The following is a 25560-nucleotide window of genomic DNA, read 5'->3' as shown; positions in this document are numbered from 1 at the left end:
TTCTTTTTTTTAATTTGTTTTGTTTTTGTGGGCCAATGGGGGTTAAGTGACTTGCCCAGGGTCACACAGCTAGTAAATGTCAAGTATCTGAGGCTGAATTTGAACTCAGGTACTCCTGAATCCAGGGCTGGTGCTTTATCCACTGCAACACCTAGCCGCCCTCCTTTAATAGGTAGAGAACTAAATTCTGCTTTCGCTATTAATACTTTTTTCCCCTCTATTTATTCACAACTAAATTTGGATTTGATTATACAAAGATGAAAGGATTTTGTGAGGCAAAAAAAAGCAATTCCTCTAAAAAGAAGAAACAGCATGCAGCTAGGTGACGCAGTGGAGAAAGCAATGGCCTTGGATTCAGAAGGATCTGAATTCAAATCTGACCTCAAACACTTGGCAATTAATAGCTGTGTGACCCTTGGCAAGTCACCTAACCCTCATTGCCAGAAGAAGAAGAAGAAGAAGAAGAAGAAGAAGAAGAAGAAGAAGAAGAAGAAGAAGAAGAAGAAGAAGAAGAAGAAGAAGAAGAGGAAGAGGAAGAGGAAGAGGAAGAGGAAGAGGAAGAGGAAGAGGAAGAAGAAGAGGAAGAGGAGAACGGAAGGGGGAAAGATAGAGAATCATTCATTTTATTTCCTAAGAAATTATGTTAGGGTATGCGTAGTGGTGTGGCCTTTATTCTTCTTGCGGCCAAGAAGGATAGCCTAAATTTCTGTCTCTGCTCTCCTTGCTCTCTGGTAATTCAGGTTTGCATTTTGCAGCTTCCTAATAGCTGTTCTTTCCAATGGAGGTCCTGTTATCTTCTCAAACCAGCATTTGTTTGACACATTTATTCATTACAATTCCACCTACTCTACCTGCCCCCCCCAAAAAAAAAACACCTCATTGTGCCCCATACATGACTGACCATATCCCAGCTCCATGTTTTTGCAAAAGTTGTCCTCCACATCTGGAATGCTCTCCTCCTTCAGCTCTCCTTGTTTTTGTTTTTAATACTAATACTACTAATAAAAACATTTTTATTTAAAGTTTTGAGTTCCAAATTCTGTGCCTCCTTCCCTACCTCTCCTCACCCCTCCCCAAGGCTGTAGGTTATACACATGCAATTACATAAAGCATTACCATATTAGTCATTTTGTATAAGAAAACTTAAATAAAAGGAAAAAATGAAAGAAATTGAAAAATAGCATGCCTCAGGCTGTGTTCAATCAATGTCAGTTCTTTCTTTGGAGGCGGATAGTAGGCTTCAGCATTAGTCCTTTGGGATTGTCTTGAATCATTGTATTGCTGAGAATAGTTAAATCATCCACAGTTCTTCATCAAACAGTAATGCTGTCACTGTGAATAACGTTCTCCTGGTTCTGCTCACTTCACCCCACACCAGTTTATCCAAGTCTTTGCAGGTCTTTCTGAAATCATCCTGCTTGTCATTTCTTATAGCACAATGATATTCCATCACCATCATATACCACAGCTTTCCATTCCCCAATTGATGGTCATTCCTTTGATTTCCAATTCTTAGTCACCACTAAATAGCTTCTGTAAGTATTTTTGTACAAATGGGTCTTTTTCTCTTTTGGGGGATGTCTTTGGTATATAAACTTGGCAGTGGTATTGCTGGATCAAAGGGTATGCACGCTTTTATAGCCCTTTGGTCTTAGTTCCAAATTGCTCTCCAGAATGGTTGGATCCATGTACAACAAAACTAACAGTGAATTAGTGTCCTGAGTTTTCCCACATCCCCTCCAACATCTAATATTTTCCCTTTTTGTTAGTTGCCACTCCTTCAGCTCTACTTTTAGAAACCCCCAATTCTTTCAAAATCCAGCTCAGGTGCCACTTCCTACATTAATCATTTTCTGATTCCCTCCCCTACGCCTCAAGTTATTGGCACCCTCTCCCTCTTGAAATGCATCTGTATTTTGTATTGATTTGTGTCCACATTGTGTCTCCTCAGGAGAAGGGAACTCCCTTAACCGATGGTCTGTTTTGTTTTTGTTTTTGTATTTGTACTTCTAGTGCCTACCACAATGCCCTATATATAGTAGACCTTTGAAAAAAATTGCTTGAATTGAAATAAACCGCAGTCCTCTGCAATTTGACTATAATCAAAAACAAAGAAGAAAAAAAGGCTCAGAGATGGCATTGCATCCTAGAGGAGATGGACAAGAGTCATTTTCCTTAATTCTGTTTATTCAGTTTATTTCAATAAATAGTAACTACCACTCTAAGGCAATGTGCTTAGTTGCTGAAAATACAAAGACAAAAATAAAATAGCCGTTATTCTCAATGAGCTTATGTTTTACATCATACCCATCAAGTAGTCATCTAGCCTTTGTACCAAACTACTACCTCCTGAAACAGCCTCCTTTCTATATATGTTATACACAATTGTCTATGACTTTGTGTAGGTGTATAATCAGTTTTTTAAATGTATGCAAAATATAGAATGAATATATTTGTAACTGTATACAGAGAGGAGAAAAATCTAGAATTATGTACCATATATAACCTATATGAATAATGCCATAAAGATGGAATATTCTTAAGTAGTAACCACATTTATACTGTCAGTGGGGTTTTATAGCTACCTGAATACATGGTGGACCAAAATACTAAAATTTACAAGATTAAAATTACATTTTTAATACAGTGGATAGAGGAATATTTCTATCATCGAATTTTGTGGAGGACAAGCTATATAATAACCGAAGAAGATTATGTCTTGGGCCTTTCCCAAATCCTGAGAACTAATATTCATGAGAAAAAAAATCATTAGAAGGCTTTAAAAAATAGTGCTGTATAACTGATTATCATTGTAAATACTAGTTTTATATGTAGACAGAGTAGCATACATAAAAGATACTTAATGTCTTTTATATGAGTTAAAAATTCTTGCTTCCTACCATCCGGCCTTGTTCTTATTTGATTTGAATCGATCTATGAAAAAAACTTATGTAAGTATAAATTGATAGTTTAAGTAATCTTGATATAGTGTTTATTTTTTAGTACCCACAAGATTAATTGATCCTTTTTGGTTTTTTGTTTGTTTCCAGATGGTGGGTATACTTATTTCCACATATATTGTGAACAGTACTCACAATAGTCTTCTTCAGAAACAAGGCTTGCCTCAGATTAACCAGATTGTTAGCTGGGCCATACTGGGTAAGTTGTATTTCAACCAAATAAGGATGACTTTTAAGGAAATGGAGCCGTTTATATTCCCTTTGTTTTAATGCTACTTATTTGTCACTATCTTTTATTATACAGATATTGAAAGAAAAAGAAATTACATAGCATTGAGGAAATTTGTATTACCAGCAGCTGTAGTTTTCTTGCCAGAAAAAAAAAAAAATCAAAACTCTTGTGAGTGTGCATATGTTGTTGAGAATTGGTTAAGAAAATATTTGTGGTCTGATGATAATGGATTGTATTTAACATCTGTTAAAATCTACAGTGTCATGCTAGAACAGAACAGGATTCTGTATAGTTGTCATGGTTGATTTTCATCTGAATTTATAATTTCTCAGTCCGTCTTACCATAAGGAATGGGAAACAAAATTAAGTTAGCTATTTCTTGTTGCTAAGGAAGGAAAATACTTTAGTCACCTTGCAATTGACTGCATATTTTATCAAGCCTGTTAAGAGATTCAAAATGGATTTCTGTACATAAATATTGACATTTCAGATTATAGAAATTTATTTGAAAAAGAAAAACATCATTTGAGTATTTTGGCATTTTCCTTTTGGGGAATAACAGGACTTTTTTTTAAGGTTGGGGAATGGTAATGCAGGGAGGTGGAGGAAAAGGTGCCCTTTAGTAGTAGGTATTTGTATTTTGACATAGTACTTTCTTTATTCTTTTTTTGGCTAGTTTACTGCCATATGTTCAGAAAATAAATAAATCAAACAAATGAAAGTGAGATTCAGCTCCAAGGGAAGTAGAAGCAATGAAAAGAATAGATCATGTAGGTACAAGATCTAATTGCCCTTTGAAAATTTTAATCTTTCTTTGTCCTTTTCATTAGCTAGCCCTAAAAAAAAAAAAAAACCTAAGAAAAAATCCCAGAATAAGGCATAGTGGCAGCAGCATATCTAGACCCATATAATTATCTCCCGTATGATCTGATTCCTTCCCTTTCCAAAAGCAGCCACCACTTTTACTATTCTATCTGGCTATATTCAGGTTATGGAATTTTAGAGCTGGATGATACCTGAATGGTCATGTAGTCTTCCATTTTACTGAAGAAACTGAAAATTAGAGAAGTGATGGGATTTACACATGGCCACATACTGTTGGTGACTAAACTAGACAAAGAATCCAGATCTTCTCATTCCAAGTCAGTGTTCTTGGCACCATACCAAATTGCTCATTTAGATATCTCTTTGACAAAAGCTAATGACTGTATTAAACAATAATCATGCATCATTTTTCCCAGTGTAAATAATTTTTAAATGTATTCATTTAATTCTTAATCATTCAGCATTTACAGTTTTAATAGTTATACCGAATGACCACAGAAAGTATACTTTATTTTTCCAAAGTTGTGGAGAAAGAGGAAGAACAAAACTTGTGTGAGAAACATCAGACCAAAATGCAAGCCTCAAACTTGTCCAGCCTCACAAGGATACTCGTCACCAACATATTCACACTTAAATATAAATAAATGTCTATCTCATAATAATGCAGGATCTGTTTGGAGTCACTCAGTCTGTAAGTTGCATAACAAAGCATACTAACTAGTGTAAATGAGCTAAACAATAAGCTGCCAGCTAACCTCTCTAGAGATGTTATGGAAGACTTGTTTCTGAAGTAATAATAATGATAATAACTGATATTATACACACACTTATCACTTCAAAATTCTTTATAGTATTTGAGAGACTGACTATTGTATTGTCACCTGGCTTCAGTAGACCTCCTCGGTCCTCTAGTTCTTTGCAGAGGTCTCAGCCCTGAACATGTTACATACTCTTCCAGCCCACACACACCACCCCTTTGCTTCCTTTCTTAACTTTTCCTGATAAAACCTTGGAATCGTAGGAAACTAAAAGAATGAACCAAGACTATAGGCTTATAGTAAAGGAGAAAAGACAGATGTTCTAACATCATCTTTTTAACCATGGGCAAATCATTTCAATTCTCTGATTTCTTCATTCTATAAAATCAGACTATTAAAGTAGATCTGGTCCCTTCCAGCTCTAAAGTTCTATAAATAGCTCATATTAATAACTGTTCACTTTTTAGCCATGTTTTTTATCTAGTAAAAGATCCCAATAGTAGAGAGAAGGAAAAATGATTCTGAATTTGTTGCTGCTTTATGCCCTATCCTACAATTAATATGTTTAAAACATGAAGTACTCTGAAAACTGTTTTATCCATCTAAAATTATTGTACATGATTAAAACTTATTTTCTGTTTTTCCAAAGAGGCAGAATAGTTTAGTGAGTAGAAAGCTGACCTCAAAGGCAGAAAGACTTGGGTTTAAATCCCATTTCTGACACATTCTGGTTTTGTGACCCTGGGCAGGTCACTTAATCTCTCTATGCACTAGTCATCTCTCTAAGGCTATGAGCAGCAGAGGATGTGCTACCTTTCATTGCTAGAGGGAATTTCCTTACATGGGAGTTCCTTATATGAATGAATTCATAGGTATAGTCCCCATCCCTTTATATTTTTCAATTTCATAAATATAATACAAATATTTCATTATTACTTCAGTTAAATATGGCATGTATTATTGCTTAGGGTACTATTTCGTTGTCCTTTTAATCTGGGCTTCATATTCAAGAATAGGTAATGACATGAGTTTTCCATGGTTCAGTGACAAAAAGATTATTTTTTTCTTGAGGTGAAGTAGAGGGCATAGGAAATAGTTATCTCACTTCTACAACACTCTTATCAGCTGAATTCTCTTTTCAAAAAATTTAATTGTACTTTATTTTAATATTTTTTAAAATTTTTAGTTCCAAATTTTCTCCCTCTCCCCTCACTAAGAAGGCAAGCAATATGATATCAATTATACTGTGAAATCATACAAAACACATTTCCATATTAGCTATGTTGCCAAAAAAGAAAAACAAAGTAAATGAAAAAAAGTAAGCTTCATTCTGTACTTCAAGTTCATCAGTTCTCTCAGGAGGTGGATAGCATTTTCATCATGAGCCCTTTGGAATTGTCTTGGATCATGATGCTCTGAATTCTCAAAGGCTATGTGAATGGAACATAAGCTGTGGCTGGGAAGTTTCAGGTAATAACAGGATCCTATATTTGTGTGTTTTCTAAGGACCAGCCTCAGTAAGTAAAGAGTGAAAAGGAGAATATAAGAGGGAGGGTAGATTTTAGGAGGGAAAAGTCATAAGCAATACAAACTTTAAACTTGGAGAGGGGATAATCAAGAAAAGGGGAAAATGGGGGGGGGAAGGGAGTAATCATTTGAAATACAGAGAGAAGAGAATAGAGAAGGAAAAGTATGAGAATAAAATGGAGGAAAATAATTAACTGTCATAACTGTGAATGTTAATGGGATAAACTTGCTCATAGAACAAAAGAGGTTAGCAGAATGGATTAGAAAGCAAAATCCAACAATATGTTATTTACAAGAAACACACTTGAAACAAAGACTCACACAGAGTTATAAGAAAATTTATGATGCTTTAGCTGAACAACAGCAAAAAAGCAAAAGCGATTGTGTTTTCAGACAAGGAAGCAGCAAAAATAGACTTAATTAAAAGAGATAAAGCAGAAATCACTTTTTGCTGATAGGTAATATAGACAGTGAATTTATTTCACTATTTAATGTTTTCACCTAATGGCATAATTTATAAATACTTAAAGGAAATACTAAATGAGTTATAAGGAAAACTAAACAACAAAACTATAATAATGGTGGACTGCAGTTTACCTATATCAGCTTTAAATAAATCTAACCAAAAAAGAAAAAGTAATGAAGTTAATAACATGAATGGAAATTTAGAAAAATTAGATATGTTAGACTTGACAGTTATCAAAATGAAATAGAACGGAATGTACATATATCTTGGTGATACATGACACCTTAACAAAAATTGATCTTTTTTTGGGACATGAAAACATCAAAAACATTCAGGAAAGGAGAAATATGGTGCATATTTTTGAAAGATCACAATTTAATAAAAATTATACTAAGTAAAGGGCCCCTAAAAAAGGATTAAAAATCAATTAGAGATGAAATAATGTAATCCTAAAGAATTGATGGGTCAAAAATAAAATTAAAATAACAACAGAAAATTTCATTAAGGTTAATGACAACAGTGATAGACTATTCCAGTTTTTTGCAATGCAGTCAAAGCAGTTCTTGAGGGATTTTTTTTTTTTATCCCTAAACACTTTTATTAGCCAAAGACAATCAGGGAATTGGAAATGAAACTAAAAATACCTAAAAGCCAACAAGTTTTAAAACCTCAATTAAATGCCAAAATTAAAATACAGAACATTAAAGAAATTAACAAAATTGGAAACAAAGGAACCATTGAATTAATAAAAGTAGATTAGTTTTCAAGAAAAACCAATCAAATCTATAAACCATTAGCTAACTTGATTAAAAAAAGAAGAGGAAAAACATTACCAGTATCAAAAATGAAAAAGGAAAATACACACAACAAATGAAAAACAAGGTACATTATTAGAAATTAGTTTGTCCAACTATATGCCAACAAAACCAACAACTTAAATGAATAACTGAATATTTACAAAAATATAAAATACTCAAATTAACAGAACAAGAAGCAAAGAATTTAAACAACCTAATTTCAGAGGAAGAAATTGAACAAGACATAAACAAACATCTGATGAAACAACTTCAGGACCAGATGGATTCACAAGTGAATTCTATAAAATATTCAAAGAACAATTTCAATATCATATAAATGGTTTACAAAAATAGCAAAAGAAAGGATCCTACCAAATTCCTTCTATGACATTGATATACTCTTTATGCAGAAACTAGGAATAATTAAAATGGAAAAATAAAACTATAGACTAATGTTCCTAACAAATATAGATAAATATTTTTTAAAAACATATTAGTGGGGCAGCTAGGTGGCGCAGTGGATAGAGCACCGGCCCTGGAGTCAGGAGTACCTGAGTTCAAATCCGGCCTCAGACACTTAACACACACTTACTAGCTGTGTGACCCTGGGCAAGTCACTTAACCCCAATTGCCTCACTAAAAAAAAGAAAAACAAACAAACATATTAGCAATGACACTAAAACAACATATGACAAAGATTATGTACACAATGACCAAATTGGATTTATACCAGGAAAACAGGGTTTGTTTTATATTAAGAAAACTATAAAATCAAGAAAAATCATACAATCATATTAGTAGATGCAGAAAAACTTGTAATAAAATGTAAGATTTTTGGCCAGTAAGCCGGAAGTTAATATACTTCTGGAAGGCATGGATCATATTAATTGTGACATTTTTACTCTAAATTAAAATTTTTAAATATAAAAATGTTGCAGCTAAGTAGGAGGCAGGCATTATTTGAACCACCCCCCCCAAAGCAATTAAGAAACTATCATTAAGTATGTATACTGCATCCTTTCTCATATCTATCAATTTTTTATTCATAGAATTTGTGACCTTTTCCATTAGGTTTCTTAGTTATGTGGAAAGGAAGACATCTAATAAGCATACCAAAGATTTATTGTTCTTACCTGAGCCTAGAAGGAAACACTTATTGTGTACCTCAAGTGATAATTCAGCTTCAGTTTCTACTCCAGCATTTCCTCATTCCTGAGCAGACCAAACCAATAGACTTCCCAGCCCCCTCTATCAGGGGCACACCAGTATTGAACATGAGTGGTTGTCTAAGCCTGTGGAACCACTAAGGAGACACCCACATGCACAGTGTAGGCTAGGACCTGAGAATCCCTAATTAACCAGGAACTTCATTTTGAAACTGAGCCTGAGGCCACTTTCTCTTGTATACACTGCAACCAACTGACATACTTAATTTTGTGATCTCAGTATCATCTCATTGGAACACTTCTCTTACATTAGACTGTGAGTCCCTTGAGTACTAGGGACTAGGTTTTGTGGGGGGTTTTGCCTTTTTTTTATTGCCACTACTTATAATAGTCCCTGGTATATAGTAAGTATTTAATAAATGCTTGTTGACTTAATAAATACTTGTTGACTCTTAACCATCACCACCTTACACTTGCTGGGGTTCTTTTCATGCCCTATCTCTAATTATTGTCCTCCATCAACCCTCACTCTGAGGTGTCATTTCCTTCAGGTATATTTACCAGGTGTCAATACTCTTTGTATATGCACATTATACCCTGTGCTGCCACCCTAGATAACTGCCCCCATACTTGCTTTACTGCCAGCGCTAGAGAGATGAGGTTTCACTGTAGTTACATCCAAGGGATTGTGTCCCTTCATCCAGCTTGTGTTTTGTAGTTTGTATCAACATCATCCAGTAAACAAAAATTAACGGTCTAAAATGTGTCATAAAAGTCAGTTTGCAAAATCTATGCCTTACAATAACATAAATTATTTTAAATGAGACTTTCCTCATAGATTTAACCACAGAGAGCAGAGATTTAACCATAATAATAAAATGTTCACTAGGTAAATGTGAGAAACTCAATAAACTTTTTACATGCAGTGGCCATGAAAATTTATTTAATGAAGTAAAAAAGAATGCCCTTTATTGCTACCTCATACTCCCAAAAAGTTCCTTTGGTGTTTTTCTTTACCCTGTAAAAACCAACCAAACAGACAAACAAAACTAATATAACTCTTGGAAAACTAATATAACTCTTGGTTTAGTTAAGTTTCAGAATCTGAGTTGGGCAAGACCCCAGAGGGAAAGACATCCTGTTGCAAACTGTAACCTAAGCAAGAATTCCTTTTGTACCATCACTGACAAGTAGTTGGTTGCCTTGTCTTTGCTTGATGACCTCCAGCGAGGCATCTCCCATTCATGTTCCCTATGTAGCATATTCTGATTAGTTAATGGGTACCTCAATATAATTAATTATAACTGACATTTATTTGAACACTTTCAAGATTTAGAAAGCATTTTACATATATCATCTCATTTTAATACTATTAACATTTCTGCTTCATTAATGGGGAAAACAACTTCTGGCCAATTATATTAAATTAATAAAAACTGTAGTCTTTACTTATTAAATACAAGATAGCCAAAAAGTTGGCAAACTATCGAGACTTAAATTACTTTTTAAACTGATATATGAATTCTAATTTGGGTAAATTTGGAAATATTGGATCTACTTTATGATATCTATTTCAGTTGCCAAATAGTATGAAATAATCAATTTTTTAAAGTTAATATTGTTATAGTGAGTTATGCCTTAAGCTTAAATATGCCCAACATACTAAAAATGGATGTTTTTAATTCTCAGACCATTGTAGCTGCTTTGGGGGATATTTAGAGATTTATATCTAAAGAAGAAAGCCAGTAAATAATGCTAAAAAGTAATAGCCCTTTCAGTACGGGTGCAGCTCACTTCCCATAAGGGAAAGTCTTTAGACAATTGGTTGGGAGAGGCGGGTGATGGAGAGAGCCAGAGAAGACAGGACAAAGCTATTACAATATTACTTTCATAGCAAAGACTGAGCTCCAAATAGGTCCCTGACATGAGCAGGATTAAAGGGGTTCAGCCTCAGGTGTAATGATCTTCAGGCCCAGAATGAGGAAAGGGTTTGAGGATCTAGGTAATAGGTACCCTCCTGCCCTAGCAAGCAGGGAGTGACAAGATCTTGGTCAATTTTCTTGATCTTCCATGCTGAACTCCTGGTGTATCCCATATGACAGGAAGATTTTGGAATGAGAATGAAGATTAGGTAACAACAACAAGAGCAACAGTAAAAACTAGTATTTACTTATTATTTAAAGTTTAAAAAGTACTTTTCATATATGTTAACACATTAGATCCTCAAAAGAACCCTGAGAGGTAGGCACTATTATTATACCCATTTTACAGATGAGGGAACTGAGGCAGGCAGTGGTTAAGTGACTTGTCTATGATCAGAAAGCTAATAAGTGGCTGAGGCAGAATTCAAACTCAGGTTTATCCTAACTTCAAGTACCACACTCCATCCACTTCAGCATCCAGCTGCCTCACCAAGAGAGGGGTGTCTCAGATGCCTCTAATTGGTTTCCAGCCTCTGATGGGGGAGGTGGGATATTACTTAAATTTCAGTCAGTCAAGAAGCATTTATTAGGCACCCTTCTTTGGTCTGGAAATACAGAGGAAGGTCAAACATGCAGTGCCTCCGCTCAAGGAGCTCACATTCTAATAGGAAAAGCAATAGAAAAGCTATTATCCACATACAGAATCATGGATGGTAATCTCAACTAGAAAACACTAGCAGTGGGAGTAGGGTGAGTAGCTTATGGATGGAACTGAATCCTTGGGGGATTTGAGGGAGAATCAATATTTCTACTGAAGTCCTCTACTATGAGGGCAAGAGATGGGAAAAAGAGAACAATTATAAGTGTGGTATCAAACTAGTTGAGGAAGGAAGGGGAGTGACCATGGGGTCCATAGACAGCAGCTACCAGGATTTTGATTGAGTGCTAACTATAAATAGCATGAACTTCAAAGGAATAGAGGTGACTAAGTGGTAAGGGGAAAACCTGGAAGTGACAGTGGGGCAGCAAGGAGTATTCCAACTCCCCAGTGATCTGAGGAGAATACAGCCTGTCAGAAAAAAGACTGGCCCCTGAACCATAGGTTTTTCCGAACAACCACATTTCATAATGTTTAGATGTGTCCAGGCTAACAGTTGTCTGGATCCCCTGTGGAGGATTTACTGAAGAGCTTAGACAAAAACTGACCAGAATGAAAAAGTAGGCATGAGTGGTGAGCTGCATTGTTGGTGTGAGTGCCCACAATGAGATCACAAATCAGTGAGGCTTTTGATTTTTGCATCTGTTGTCTTTTAGGTGGAAGAAATTAAAACAAATTTCTTCATAAAAATGACTAAGTTAAATGTGGCCCGAGACTAAATCTTCATGTATAACACTTGCCTGTAAAATTGTTCTGTGCATTTACTGAAGATATTTCCCACATCTTCATGTCAGTGACATACAACTTCTTCTTTTTTTTCAGCCTCTTCCTTGGTTGTGCCATTACTGGGTCCCACGATTGTCTTTCAACGATTACTTAGTATACTTCTCTCATTGATGTCAACCTATCTGCTGTTGAGCACAGGGTATATACTTTACTTGTTAGATAATGTTTTTGCAATTTTTAAAAAATCTTCTTATCTCACGGTTTAAACAATTATAAATTTAAAGATATGACATATTTAAGGTGTTAGGTTTTGGTTGTTTGGGAGGTAGAGTGGGTTGTGGTATAATATGCTATTTAACTTTTTCCTGAGTTCTGCTTTTAAGGATTTGTTTTCCATCTGAACTTCTATACCATCTCAGCCACATACTAGTTGTATGATCTGGAGCAAGTTAATTCTGTGAAACCCAGTTTCCTCGTCTGTAAAGTTTCACATCAGTGGAGGGAGTTCCCAAACCAGGAATTCCTCACATTGATGAAATCAGAGATCCATACCCCAAAAAAGACAACTATTTGCTTCAAAGGGATACTGGGGTGCTTTGCCATTTCCTTCTCTAGCTCATTTGACAAATGAGGAAACTGAGGTAAACAGGGTTATGTGACTTGCCCAGAGTCACATAGCTAGTAAGTGTCTGAGGAAGGATTTGAACTTAGAAAGTTGAGTATTATAAGGCTCAAATGAGACAGATATAGATATCTTAATAAATTATAAAGGGCTTTGCAAATGAAGGCTTTGCCACCAATGTGATTATTACAATCATTAAATACCATATTGATAGTCTCCCTTTGCTTTTTTTTGTTGTTGTTGTTCAGGGAAATGAGGGTTAAGTGACTTGCCCAGGGTTACACATCTAGTGAGTGTCAAGTGTTTGAGGCCAGATTTAAACTCAGGTCCTCCTGAATCCTGGGCCAGTACTTTATCCACTGCACCACATAGCTGTCTCCTCCCTTTGCTTTTCTAGGAGTTTTAAACCTAGAACAATGACAAAATTAAGTATTTTTGGATTCTTTTTGATTCTTGGTTAGATTTTAAGGCTTTTTTTTTCATTCTTAAGAGTATTAAATTTATCTGTGCTTCTCAGATTTTTCATAATCCATATTTCCTTTTATATGATTTTTTTAACATTTATAGAATTTACTTTTATTTTCTACTTGAAATATATTTAAGTTGTTAGCAAAAACTAAAACAACCTGATGGTGATATTTAGGAATGTTGAGCTGATGACCACACTGTAGTTTTCTATAGAATACTCAGAAGAGAGTATTTGGGTAAGAAATTAGATAAAAGAGATAGTGAATACTGAGCCCTTTCAGCTTAAGGCAAAGGACTGAGAAAAAGTCCCTAACTGCTTTACCCATCTGTAAAAGGAAAGGTTTTGACTAGATGACCTCGAAGGTCTATCTAAGGCAACTGCCTTAGATGGCTTGGGGTCTACACTAGGCCTGGAGTCAGGAAGATCTGGGTTCAAATCTAGTCTCTTACACTTACTAGAAGTGTTCCTCTGGGCAAGTCACTTAACCTCTGTTTTCCTTAATCCAATGGAGAGGGAAATGGCAAACCACTATAGTATCTTTGCCAAGAAAACCCCATGGACAGTATTGGTATGCTGTGGTCCACAGGGTCACAAAGAGTTGGACAGGACTGAACAACAAAGGTCCTCTGTGCTCCTCTGATCTTTGTTAGATATGGGGTATATGTCTTATCTCCAGATTGTCCCCAGTTAAAATGACCCTATGAAACTTACATTTCTGGGACTTAGGGACACTTTTTAATTAATTCATTAATCAATTGATTGATTGATTTTTAGCAAGCCTGTGACTCTGTTTCAGCTCAAGATCAGTTGGGTAATTACAGGCTCAGTTTAAAGCAAATGCTAATATCTAAGGTGTTTAAGGGAGGAGACAAGGTCAAGACTAAGCCTAAAGTCTTTCAGCCAACTCTGGCTCTATTTTGCATGTCAGGACCAGGGCTTAGCTTCCAAACTAGACTTGTCTACATAGGAGTATAAACCATGTCATAATATTTGCCTGCAATTATGCTGCATGACTGACTTCCCCTGCTTGCCCAAGCTACACTTTACTTCAGTTCCCCACCATCCTCTCACTAGCAGTCCCCTCACCATACTGCCTCTCTTCATTTTTGTTATCTCTCTCCTTGCTCCTGGAAAGAGTTTGTCATCCCTGTGTCTCCACTTAGCCTCCTTGTGACTCCAAACCCAAATGACTGTCCCTGTCACCATTACTCCTTATGTTTTTTTCTCCCACTAGAATTCAAGCTCCTGGTGGACAAAGACTGTTTTGTATTCCCAACATTGTTGTTGTTCAGTCATTTTCAGTTGTGCCTGACTCTTTGTGACCTCTTTGGGGTTTTCTTGGCAAAGATACTGAAGTAATTTGCCATTTCCTTCTCCAGCTCATTTGACAGATGAGGAAAGTGAGGCAAACAGGGTTAAGTGACTTGTCCAGGGTCACATAGTAAGTGTCTGAGGCAGGATTTGAACTCAGGAAATTGAATCTTCCTGATTCCAATCCTGGCACTCTATCTGCTGTCCCCCCTAGCTGCCCATTCCCAGCACTGGTGTTTAGTAAATACTTTTTACCTACTTACTTACCTTCCTTCCTTCCTTCCTTCCTTCCTTCCTTCCTTCCTTCCTTCCTTCCTTCCTTCCTTCCTTCCTTCCTTCCTTCCTTCCTTCCTTCCTTCCTTCCTTCCTTCCTTCCTTCCTTCCTTCCTTCCTTCCTTCCTTCCTTCCTTCCTTCCTTCCTTCCTTCCTTCCTTCCTTCCTTCCTTCCTTCCTTCCTTCCTTCCTTCCTTCCTTCCTTCCTTCCTTCCTTCCTTCCTTCCTTCCTTCCTTCCTTCCTTCCTTCCTTCCTTCCTTCCTTCCTTCCTTCCTTCCTTCCTTCCTTCCTTCCTTCCTTCCTTCCTTCCTTCCTTCCTTCCTTCCTTCCTTCCTTCCTTCCTTCCTTCCTTCCTTCCTTCCTTCCTTCCTTCCTTCCTTCCTTCCTTCCTTCCTTCCTTCCTTCCTTCCTTCCTTCCTTCCTTCCTTCCTTCCTTCCTTCCTTCCTTCCACCATTATTTCATACCCAAATACATGGTGGTTAAAAACCAGAGGGACTCTTAAAGAAACAAAAAGTGGATTCTGTGGACAGGCCCAAGAATATGCTCAGACTGGCCAAGTAACTGAGAATTTGATAAGTTCCCATTTGAACAATCAGAACCACAAGCAGCAGATTTAGAAGAGGCTGCAGTGGCTTCAAAAGCATAAACAAATTGAGGATGGACCAGCACCCCCTCCTCACCCCACAGTGATCACTCTGGCCTTTCTCCTCCAGCTGTCATCTGAGTCCCCTGCTGTGCAGGAGACTTGTTACTGTGAAATAAAATTGTGAATCAGTTTCAATCCAACAAGCATTCATTAAGCTTTTACTACAGGCTAGGCACTGGTGATATAAAGACAAAATGAAAACCAGTCCTTATGAAGTCTGCATTCTCCAGACTCAGTGTGGTAACTTTAACCCTAATTTTAAAATTTTACTTATTTTCTGACTACGATTCTATTTAATTACAATGAGAGTTACAATTTCAATTATAATACTTAATGAAATTTCAATTTTTTTTATAAAATTTTGTCATACATATAAATTTTTAGAATCCACATCTATTTTATAAAGCAAGGTACAGCCAGATGGCTTAGTGTCAATCATTTCAGACTGCCTGGGAAGGCTGGTTTGAATTATTATATATTTTTTAAATGGGCACTTTTAGAACAGCTAAAAGGAAAATAGTTTTGTTGTTTTATAATACACATACATGTCATTTAGAATAAAACCTCATTCTAAATCTAGAGTTATCACACACAGGTCCTATTTCCTTGCATTAATGAAAAGCTGAGTCACTTTTAATCAGCATATTAATCTTTCTGCCTTAATAAATGTGCTTAAAACAGTCTATACTCTCTTCTCATGGAAAACTTTTTTTTTTCTTGTTATTATGCATTTGCCCACCAAATTCTTTTCACAGTCATTATAGAAAAAGTCTCCTGTGGGCAACTGGCTAAATTTCAAAAAATCAAGTTACTGAGACCCAAATTAATGAAGTTTTATTGTGTGTATATATGTATATTGCATGTATATATTATGTGTGCATGTGTATATACATGCACACAGATACTATGTGTTATATAGCATGTTACATGTGTGTATGTATTATATATTATAGTGTGTACTATAACATAATGTACATTGCATATTTGTGTGCCTGTGCATATCTTACATGTATACATACATTTTCTCATTTATAATATGTGTGTGTACATGTATGCATATATGGATATGTGTCTATTATCTAATATATATTGGCATATATATGATGTGTGTCTGTATATTATCTAATATATAATTCATACATGTTTATGTGTGTATGTGTTACATATAGTATGCACGTTATAATATGTATCTATGTACAACACATGTGTGTATTATTTATGTAAGAGTATCATATATTATATTTGTGAATGTATTCTCTAATGTATTACATGCATATGTATGTATTATGCACTGTAATACATTTATTGTGTATATTATCTAATATCTAATATCTAATATGTATATATGAGTGTTTATTACATATGTTCACATGCATATTATCTTATATAATATGTATGTGCATATACTATATGATGTGCATATATCATCTGATATATCATGGTTATATGATTGTATAGGTATATGTGTATATATGTATACATGCATGTGTAAATATACACACACAGTGCATATTTTTATATGATAGTTTACTTTAAAAAATCAAGAGCTCTAGACTTGGACTTAGGAGACCTGGGGTCAGACTTTATGGCTATGTGATGTTGGACAAGTCACTTAACCTTGGAGAACATTGGTTTCCTCACTAGTAAAATGAAGATAACAATTGCATTACCTACATCACAAAGTTGTGAGGAAAGTGGCTTTATGAGTTACCATTCCATTAATATGAAGATTAGTCAGGATTTTAATTTTAAACAGTGACAAGGACAAATCATCTTTACAGAGTTTCTAACAATGTATTGTTCTCACGTGAGAAGGCAGCCTAGCATAAAGGAGTGAGCTTTGGTTGTGGACTCACAGGGTTTCAATTCAACTACCAGCCCTTGAATTGACGGACTGAGCAAGTTAACAGTCTCTGGCCCTCAGCCTCCTTATCTGTAAATGAGGGGGTTGAACTAGATGATCTTTAAAGGCCCTTCCAGCCCTAAATACATGATCCTGTGATGGAAGTAGGTCCAACAGGCCATGTGTAGACTGACTGTATTTTTGTTTCTATTGGAACAAAAAATATGCAATTTTCAGGCTTCATTGTAAAAGTTTAAAAGCCATTAGCCCCCATCTGCTTAGAACTTGCCTTTTTGATTCCTTTAATCAATAAACAATTATTTATGTACAACTGCAATGAGTTTTAAGAGTGACACAAAGAAATAGATGCAGTCCCTGCTTGCCCAAAAGAGTTGAAGAGAACTTAAATTTGACCAGGTGGTGGGTGCTCTGGGATAGAGCAGGCAAAACAAAATCAAATCAGAGCAGGTGGTGGTAACAACTGGAATGTTTCAAAGATTGCGTATCTCCATGACAATTGCTGCTTGTTAATGGGCAGGGTTTCTGGCTTTCCATGCAAGCCCACCCCTTGTGGATCTGAGCAATTTTAAGATCTGACTTTCAAAGCATTAGGAGCTCAGTTAACAAAGTGTATTTGACCTCTTTGCCCCAAGAATCCTGTAAGACAGAAGGCAAACATACATCCTGAGGATGGGACAGAGGAGTCTGCTGGGTCAAAGCCTTCTCATCTCCATCATCTTTGTAGGACTCTTGCTATTTAATGCATATATCTCATGAAAGGACTAGGCCTTGGGAGGAGGATTGAACCAGGGTGCTGATGCTGCCCACACAGAACTTAAAGGCCTATTGGGTAAATAAGATATACACACATGAAACAATTAGTGAACAAAAGAGTAATTAATATGAAGTAAGTAAGTGCTAAATTATGTGGTAGAAATACTAAGTATAAAAGTTTTTAAGAGGAAAAAAGATATGACTGTGGATAGGCATTGTTAGGGATGCCTTTCCAGAAGAGCTCAGATTTAAGCAGTCCAAAATCTATTTCACCAAGTTATTTAATTTATTTTCTTCAACATAAATATTCATAAACAAGCTTAGACCTTTTTGTTTCTTTTTAATTTTGTGAGGCTTAGAGCATTTCATTTTTGGAAACATTTGATGAGAAAGGAAAATAATATTTTTTTAAACTTCCTATACCTTTTTTGCCCACTTAATAGTATCGTATTTCCCCTCCCCCCAATTACATGTAAGATAGTTTTCAACATTCATTTTTGTAAGATTTTGAATTCTAAATTTTTCCCTCCTTCCTTTTCCTCCCTCCTCCCCAAGAGAACAAGTAGTCTAATATAGGTTATAGGGTACAATCACGTTAAACTTATTAACACATAAATCATGTTGTAAAAGAAAAATCAGAATAAAAGAGAAAAAACATAAGAAAGAAAAAACTAAACAAAACAAAGTGACAATAGTATGCCTCCATCTGCATTCAGACTCCCTAGTTCTTTCTCTGGATGTGGATAGCATTCTCCATCATAAGTCTTTTGGAATTGTCTTGGATCACTGCATGGCTGAGAAGAGCTAAATAGTTGATCATCACACAATGTTTCTGTTACTGTGTATAATGGTTTTTTGGTTTTGCTTACTTCACTCAGCATCAGTTCATATAAATCTTTCCAGATTTTTCTGATATCCACCTGTTCATTTCATACAGCACAATATAAACGTCCTATTCCTTTAAACATATTCATAGTATCATAGATTTAGAACTAGGAGGTACCTTAGAGGACATATAGTCCAATCCCTTCATTTTACCAGTAAAGAAACTGAGGCCTAGAGAGGTTAAGTGATTGCCCAACATCACACAGCTTAGTAAGCAGCAGAGGCAGGTCCTTTCACTCTTCACAGCCTTCTTCCCTACCCTTACCTCATATCCCTACACACTAAGTGTGTTAACTATTGGCAAGTTATTCTGTCTTTCAGTTTCCCTTTCTATAAAATGGATATGATGACTTATCCTACCAAAGTCAGATAAAACCATAAAGCACCATGTATAGTGAGGTTGTAAGACTAATGATAAAGTACAGTTTGGGGACAAATATTTAGGGCTGTTGTTTTCATTTTAAAAGTGGAATAAGGGGGTTGCTAGGTGGTGCAGTGGATAAGCACCGGCCCTGGATTCAGGAGTACCTGAGTTCAAATCTGGCCTCAGACACTTGACACTTACTAGCTGTGTGACCCTGGGCAAGTCACTTAACCCCCATTGCCCTGCCAAAAACCAAAAAAAAAAAAAAAAGTGGAATAAGTACATGTTCAAATAATTGACATGTATTATATAAAGATTCATTTTGTATGTATGTTATTTTTTTTCCTGGCCTAGGTATGAAGCTTTCTTTCCCTTTGTGTTGTCATGCTTAATGTTGGCATGGATACACGTGGAACAAGAAATGCTGCAGCAATTGGGGGTTTCCTGTACACAAAAGGTAACATCTAGGAACAATTCTATCCTATGCAAGAATACAAAAGTCACATTTATTCTCTTCAAAATTTTCAGTGTCATCACATCAAAGATTTTTATTACTTAAAATTTCAAAGTTTATTGTAAATTACCTTCTGATTAAGTAGAAGACATTAGTCAATCATTTAATAGCTTTCGTCAATTTTTTTTAACTGTCGGTTTGTCAAGAGATTTGTCAGCCTTCACAAATGAAAGTGGGATTATTGTTATGCAGGTAGTATGGAGCTGCAAGTGTTTCTAGCAATCCACTGCATAAAATCAATGATGCAAAATGAAAAACAATATTGGTGAGAGAAATAGAAAAGAAAAAATTTCCTTATCTTATTTCCCCTTTCTTCACACCCCCTTCTTTTTCTCACCCTTTCTCATCAGAAAGACCATTGTATTGTCATTTACAGATGTATTAATTTGACCATAAGTAACTTGTAACTTCACTCTTACTCTTATTTTCCTCACCATCTCAATTCAAAATGTTTTCTCCATCACAACAGTGCCTAAGGGTCTCATCTCAGATGGTTTCTCTAATACAATACACTTACAATTGTTCAAGCCAGCCCACCTTCTAAGGACATTTTGGCAAGTTGAGCTAGACAGGTGGAATGACATCCTAACCTTCCTCTTTTTGTGGAAATGCTATTGGTAATTACATAGAATCATTACAAATAAATACACATTTTTTTTTTACCAAGGCCCCTTGAAGGAAATGCTGCTATAAAATTCTTTCAATCTACCCTACTAATACAGCCTGAGATAACAGTATTAATATATTGGCTTATTGGGGAAGAAAAAAAATGGAGAAAATAAAACAGAATTCATTGTAGTTGTAGTTAATTGTAGTTGTTGATTTTTTAATTTCACGTAGACAGTTTATAAACCTTAAGTGAAAGGATTTTTTTGTAAGGTTTAAGCCTATGGTCAGAGATTCTCTTTCGTGACCTTTACAAGACCCCATGTTGTCTTACTTAATTTCAAACATTTATTCGGCACTTAGAGACCAGTTACTTTTCTAGGAGCTGGAGATCTAAAGATAGATAAGTCTCTGTTCTGAAAGCTTTACTGTCCCATCTCGTAAACATAGTTTCCAAAATAATATTTGATATCTTTAAAACTATGGTGCAAATTAAATGATATTATTTGTATTATCATTCAATCAAGAGGTATGCCCACTATGTGCCAAGTACTGTGCTAGGCAGTGGGGATACAAAATCAAAATGTTCCCTGCTCTCAAGGAGCTTACATTTTGTTGGGAGATAGCATGCACATATTAAACTGTATACATGATAGATCCAAAATTAAAACTGCCACATATAGGGGCAGCTAGGTGGTGTAGTGGATCGAGCACTGGCCCTGGAGTCAGGAGTACCTGAGTTCAAATCCGGCCTCAGACACTTAACATTTACTAGCTGTGTGATCCTGGGCAAGTCACTTAACCCCAGTTGCCTCACTAAAAAAAACAAAAACAAAAAAAACCCTGCCACATACGTATTTTTCGGGGGAGGTATGAAATTTGAGATTCAACTTCATTGCTGATAAATCTAACCTTACTTTTCCTGGAAAGAGTAGGGAAAAACATATCAAGAGCTTTATTTTAAAAATAACCAAGGGGATAATTATTTAAATTTATGCCTTGTCTTTGACTTCTGATTGCTGCTGCCAAGCAAAACAGTGAACAGTGAATCTGCTGCAGAGGAATTTAAGACCTTTGTAATTTTTACCAATGAAAGAATGTTCACTACCTTCTTAACTGGGAGACAGTAATTTTTGTATAAGCAGGGTGGTTGTTTATGGACAGTAGAAGAGAGAAACTGAGAAATATTTCATTATACAATATTTTTTCATTCCATTCTTCATCTGGATTTAAATAGAATATTTTGTCCGGTAAATTCAGCTTGTGGTCAAGGGATCTTATGAGAAATGAGTCTAAAGTGAAGGAAACTAGAAGACTAAGCAAAACACAGATTGTTTCTATTCTGTACATAAAACACTAAAATACCACTGGGTTCAATATAACATTGGCAATATAGAATACCTTTCTGGCAGATTTTATTAAAGTATAATTAAGCTAGAAGAAGATTTATCACAAAAGTTTCAGTGTGGTATACCATGCTAGCTAGTGTAAATAGGAGTGGACTAATTTTTCATTCACCTCCCTATAAATTTACCATTTATTTTCCAGGTAAACCAACAGGGCATCAAGTATTGATTTTTTTTTTCTTATTGCTTTCACAGCTCACCAGTATCCATTTTGCCTATAATACAGATATAACTCAGTTCCGGCAACTCCACCTGGATGACATCCGTAGGTCCTTCTTCTTTGTATCCTTTGTTAAGACTCTTGTTTTAAAGAGACATGACAGCAAATAGTTATTTTACTTTCTTGGCAGAATATTACATTTTTTAAAATTATAGTCTATTCCATAAATCCCTAGATATTTTTTGAAGGACCGGTTTTATGTCTCACGTTTGGCTTCCCTTTTGACAGTTGTCTTTCCAATTGGGACCTTGTCTTGAATTATGTAGTTGATTAGCAGGCTTCTGAGATTTGCCCATCTGGAACTCTCCACTCATTAGTGTCATATAGTTCTATTTTTTAATATCTTTTAATTTTCTGTTAATTCTTCACTATCATTTGGTGGTAGCCTTGGGAAAGAAAAATCGGCTGCTCCTCTAAACATTCCAAGTAATTGTACCTCTTTGCTAAGTTGGAAAACTTAGACCACCATACAGCATATAATTCCTCTTATTCCAAAACCCTTGGATCCAAAACTTAAACCTACCTTTAAAAAAAAAAAGAGGTAGACTTAAATAACTGTGATCCCCTGTTTTCATTCAAGTGACCCACAAATGATACTGTATGAAGAATGAATTTGTCCAAACCTTATGAGCTGTTCTTATGCCTTTGGTATCTATAATTTTACAATTTCACATTTCCACATAATAGCTAACATAGCCTATAGAAAAGCCAAAGGGTTAGCCATAAGCACCATGCACAAGTAGAAAGAAAGGCAATTGTTTGTTCCTGCCCAGGAAATAAATTGGAAGAAGAGTTTGCAAATCCTTTCAGTCCCACCCCCTCCCCCCAGGTGTTAGTGTGAGCATCCTGATTGGTCTCCTTTAAGTATATCTTCTAGAACATGTCCTACACTAAATATTTTTGAAAGGTGTATTATACCTGGATCATATAATCTAGACAAGTACAGATTTTAACTTTTGCTATTTCATACTATATGAACTGACATCTTAGAAATGGAGAATTTTAGAACTGGAAAAGACCTTAGACCAAGGAGTTCTCAACTTTTATATCATGGATCTATTATGCAGTCTGGTAAAGGCCCCAGACCCTACTTCACAGAAGAATCCTTTGTTGTTTGCATTCAAAAAGGAAAGAAATGCAAAATTCAGTTAGACATCAGTGAAAATAAAGATGCATTTTTTTCCCCATCCAAGTAGTTGACAAATCCCCTGAAATCTCTCCATGGACAACAGGTTAAGAACCTCTGCCTTAGTGCTTATCTATCACTGCCTAACCAGTCCATTTTAATCAATCAACCAGCAAGTATTTACTGAAACTTCCTATATATAACAGACCCTGTGCCAAGCACTGAGAATACAAAAAAAAAAAAAAAAAAACCACACACACACACACACACACACACACACACACACACACACACACACACACACACACAAAAATAGTCCCTGCCTTTAAGGTACTTTACATAAAAATTTTATGGGGGTGGCTAGGTAGCAGTGGATAAAGCACCGGCCCTGGATTCAGGAGGACCTGAGTTCAAATCCGGCCTCAGACACTTGACACTTACTAGCTGTGTGACCCTGGGCAAGTCACTTAACCCCCATTGCCCTGCAAACAACAAAAAAAAATTTATGTCTTCTTACTTTGAGGATCTATTATTTCATCCGCTGGGGACTCCCTTGACTGATTTAGATCACATAACCCTCCCACACTTAGTAGATTTTTTATTTTTGTTTTTAATTTTTAATTTTTTTAGTTTAGTTCAGTTTTGTTTTTTGTGGGGCAGTGGGGGTTAAGTGATTTGCCCAGGGTCACACAGCTAGTAAGTGCCAAGTGTCCGAGGCCGGATTTGAACTCAGGTCCTCGTGAATCCAGGGCCGGTGCTTTATCCACTGTGCCACCTAGCTGCCCCCTACTTAGTAGATTTTTAAAAATGAGCTTCTGTGGCCAAAACAACTAATCACCTGCTGCACATGGAGGTGAGCTCTGGATAAGAGGAAGGTAGCTCTCAGATAACAGACATACAGTCCAGGATGGGCCTGTACGCAAACAAAGCCTTTTCAGTGGAGTGGAGTGTAAGCTGATAAAGTTTGCATTTTCTTGGCACTGCATCTGAAAACTAACAATGCAGCATCACAATAAGACTCTAAGGAGGGCCCTTCTCTTACCTCTCTGGCAAGGTCAATCAGCCCTACACTTGCAGTGAAGAGGAAGGAGTTCTGGGAAGTCCATATACTAAATGGGGCTACATTTAAATTCTTTGAGGATCCATGATCTTTTCAGTGTTGGTGTCTTCCCACCAATATAGATCACAAAGTTTAGATAAGGCACAATCACCACCATCATGCAGTAGAGGTGAAAATACCTTTTGGGAGGCTGTGGCATAGACTAGATGGGCTATAAGAATTCAGGCTGTGGCAGTATGAAGCCAAAAAGGATGGGTGTGAAAGATACTCTAGAGGTGGCATCTACTGTGTGCCAGGTATGGTGCTACCTGCTAAGGATACAAAAAGAAGCAAAAAGCAGTCCCTGCCTCAAGGAGCTCACGGTCTAACAGGGGAGACAGCAAGTAAACAAAGAGATCCAAATGAGAAGTATACTGGGTAACTAGGAAATAAGTGAAAGAGGAAAGGCATTAGAATTAAGAGGGGTGGAAGAGGTGTCCTGTAGAGGATGAAACTTTAGTTGGGACTTGAACGAAGCCAGAAGGTAGAGATGAAGAGGGGGAGCATCCCAGGCATGGGGGACATCTGGAGAGAAAGCCCAGAGCTGAGAAGGGGTGTGTCCTATTTGTGGAACAGCCTGGAGGCCAGCATGGCTGAATGGAAAGTACTTGACTGGAACTAAGGTGTAAGAAAGGTGGGAGGGGACTACATTATGGGGCTTTAATTGCCAAAAAGAGCACTTTGTATTTGAGCCTGGAGGTGTTAGGGAGCTCCGGGCATTTATTGAGTAGGGGGTATGACAGGGTTGGACTTTATTATATACAAGAGGCAAGGGAGAATAAAAAATAAAATGAGAAACTCAGTAATTATATGTCCTAGCATAAAGATAAGTGACAAAATAAAAAAGGACGGCAGACATAGGGGAAATTAGCTCATTTTGAGACAGGTTGAGTTTCAGGAATGTCCAGTGTAACATGCTGGTGAGAATGTCCTATCATCAGTTGCAGATATGGGTCTTTCTAGGGTTGTGTATAGATCTTTTACAAACCCCTTAATCTGACAGAAAATTCAAGCTCAGAAAGTTTTGGTACTTCCATTAAAACTCATCTGGTTATCGGTAGAAACTGTATTAGAACCCAGGTCTCTGGCTTCCTAGTCTAGGGCCTCTTTCTCTACACAGAATTTTGATCTACATTTGAGTCTCAACTCTGATACTTGATAATTTGAGAAGCAGTTTGAAGGAGTAGACAGAGTGATGGACTTTGAGTCAGGCAGACCTGAGTTTTAATCCTGCATCAGATGATACCTAGCTTTGTAACCCTGGGCAAGACACTTCCACACCTCTCAGCTTTGCCAAGTTTCCTCATCTATAAAATTGTGATAATAATAGGAATTACCTCACAGGCTTGTAGTTAGTCTTAAA

The 25560-nt window shown here is 36.3% G+C and overlaps 1 protein-coding gene across 1 annotated transcript in view; it reads left to right on the top strand.

Moving 5' to 3' along the window:
- PIGN (phosphatidylinositol glycan anchor biosynthesis class N) overlaps nt 1-25560 on the top strand; it is a 207271-nt gene that overhangs the window by 151304 nt on the left and 30407 nt on the right. The window contains exons 21-24 of the mRNA XM_043979114.1: nt 3051-3159; nt 12134-12236; nt 19581-19683; nt 21948-22034. Of these exons, the coding sequence (XP_043835049.1) occupies nt 3051-3159; nt 12134-12236; nt 19581-19683; nt 21948-22034 (402 nt within the window). The remainder of the gene's footprint in view (nt 1-3050; nt 3160-12133; nt 12237-19580; nt 19684-21947; nt 22035-25560) is intronic.

This window comes from Dromiciops gliroides, chromosome 1 (genome assembly GCF_019393635.1).
Source record: "Dromiciops gliroides isolate mDroGli1 chromosome 1, mDroGli1.pri, whole genome shotgun sequence".
Taxonomy (NCBI): Eukaryota; Metazoa; Chordata; class Mammalia; order Microbiotheria; family Microbiotheriidae; genus Dromiciops; species Dromiciops gliroides.
Note: the sequence above shows the minus strand (reverse complement) of the source record. Positions and strands in the feature narration are given on the sequence as shown.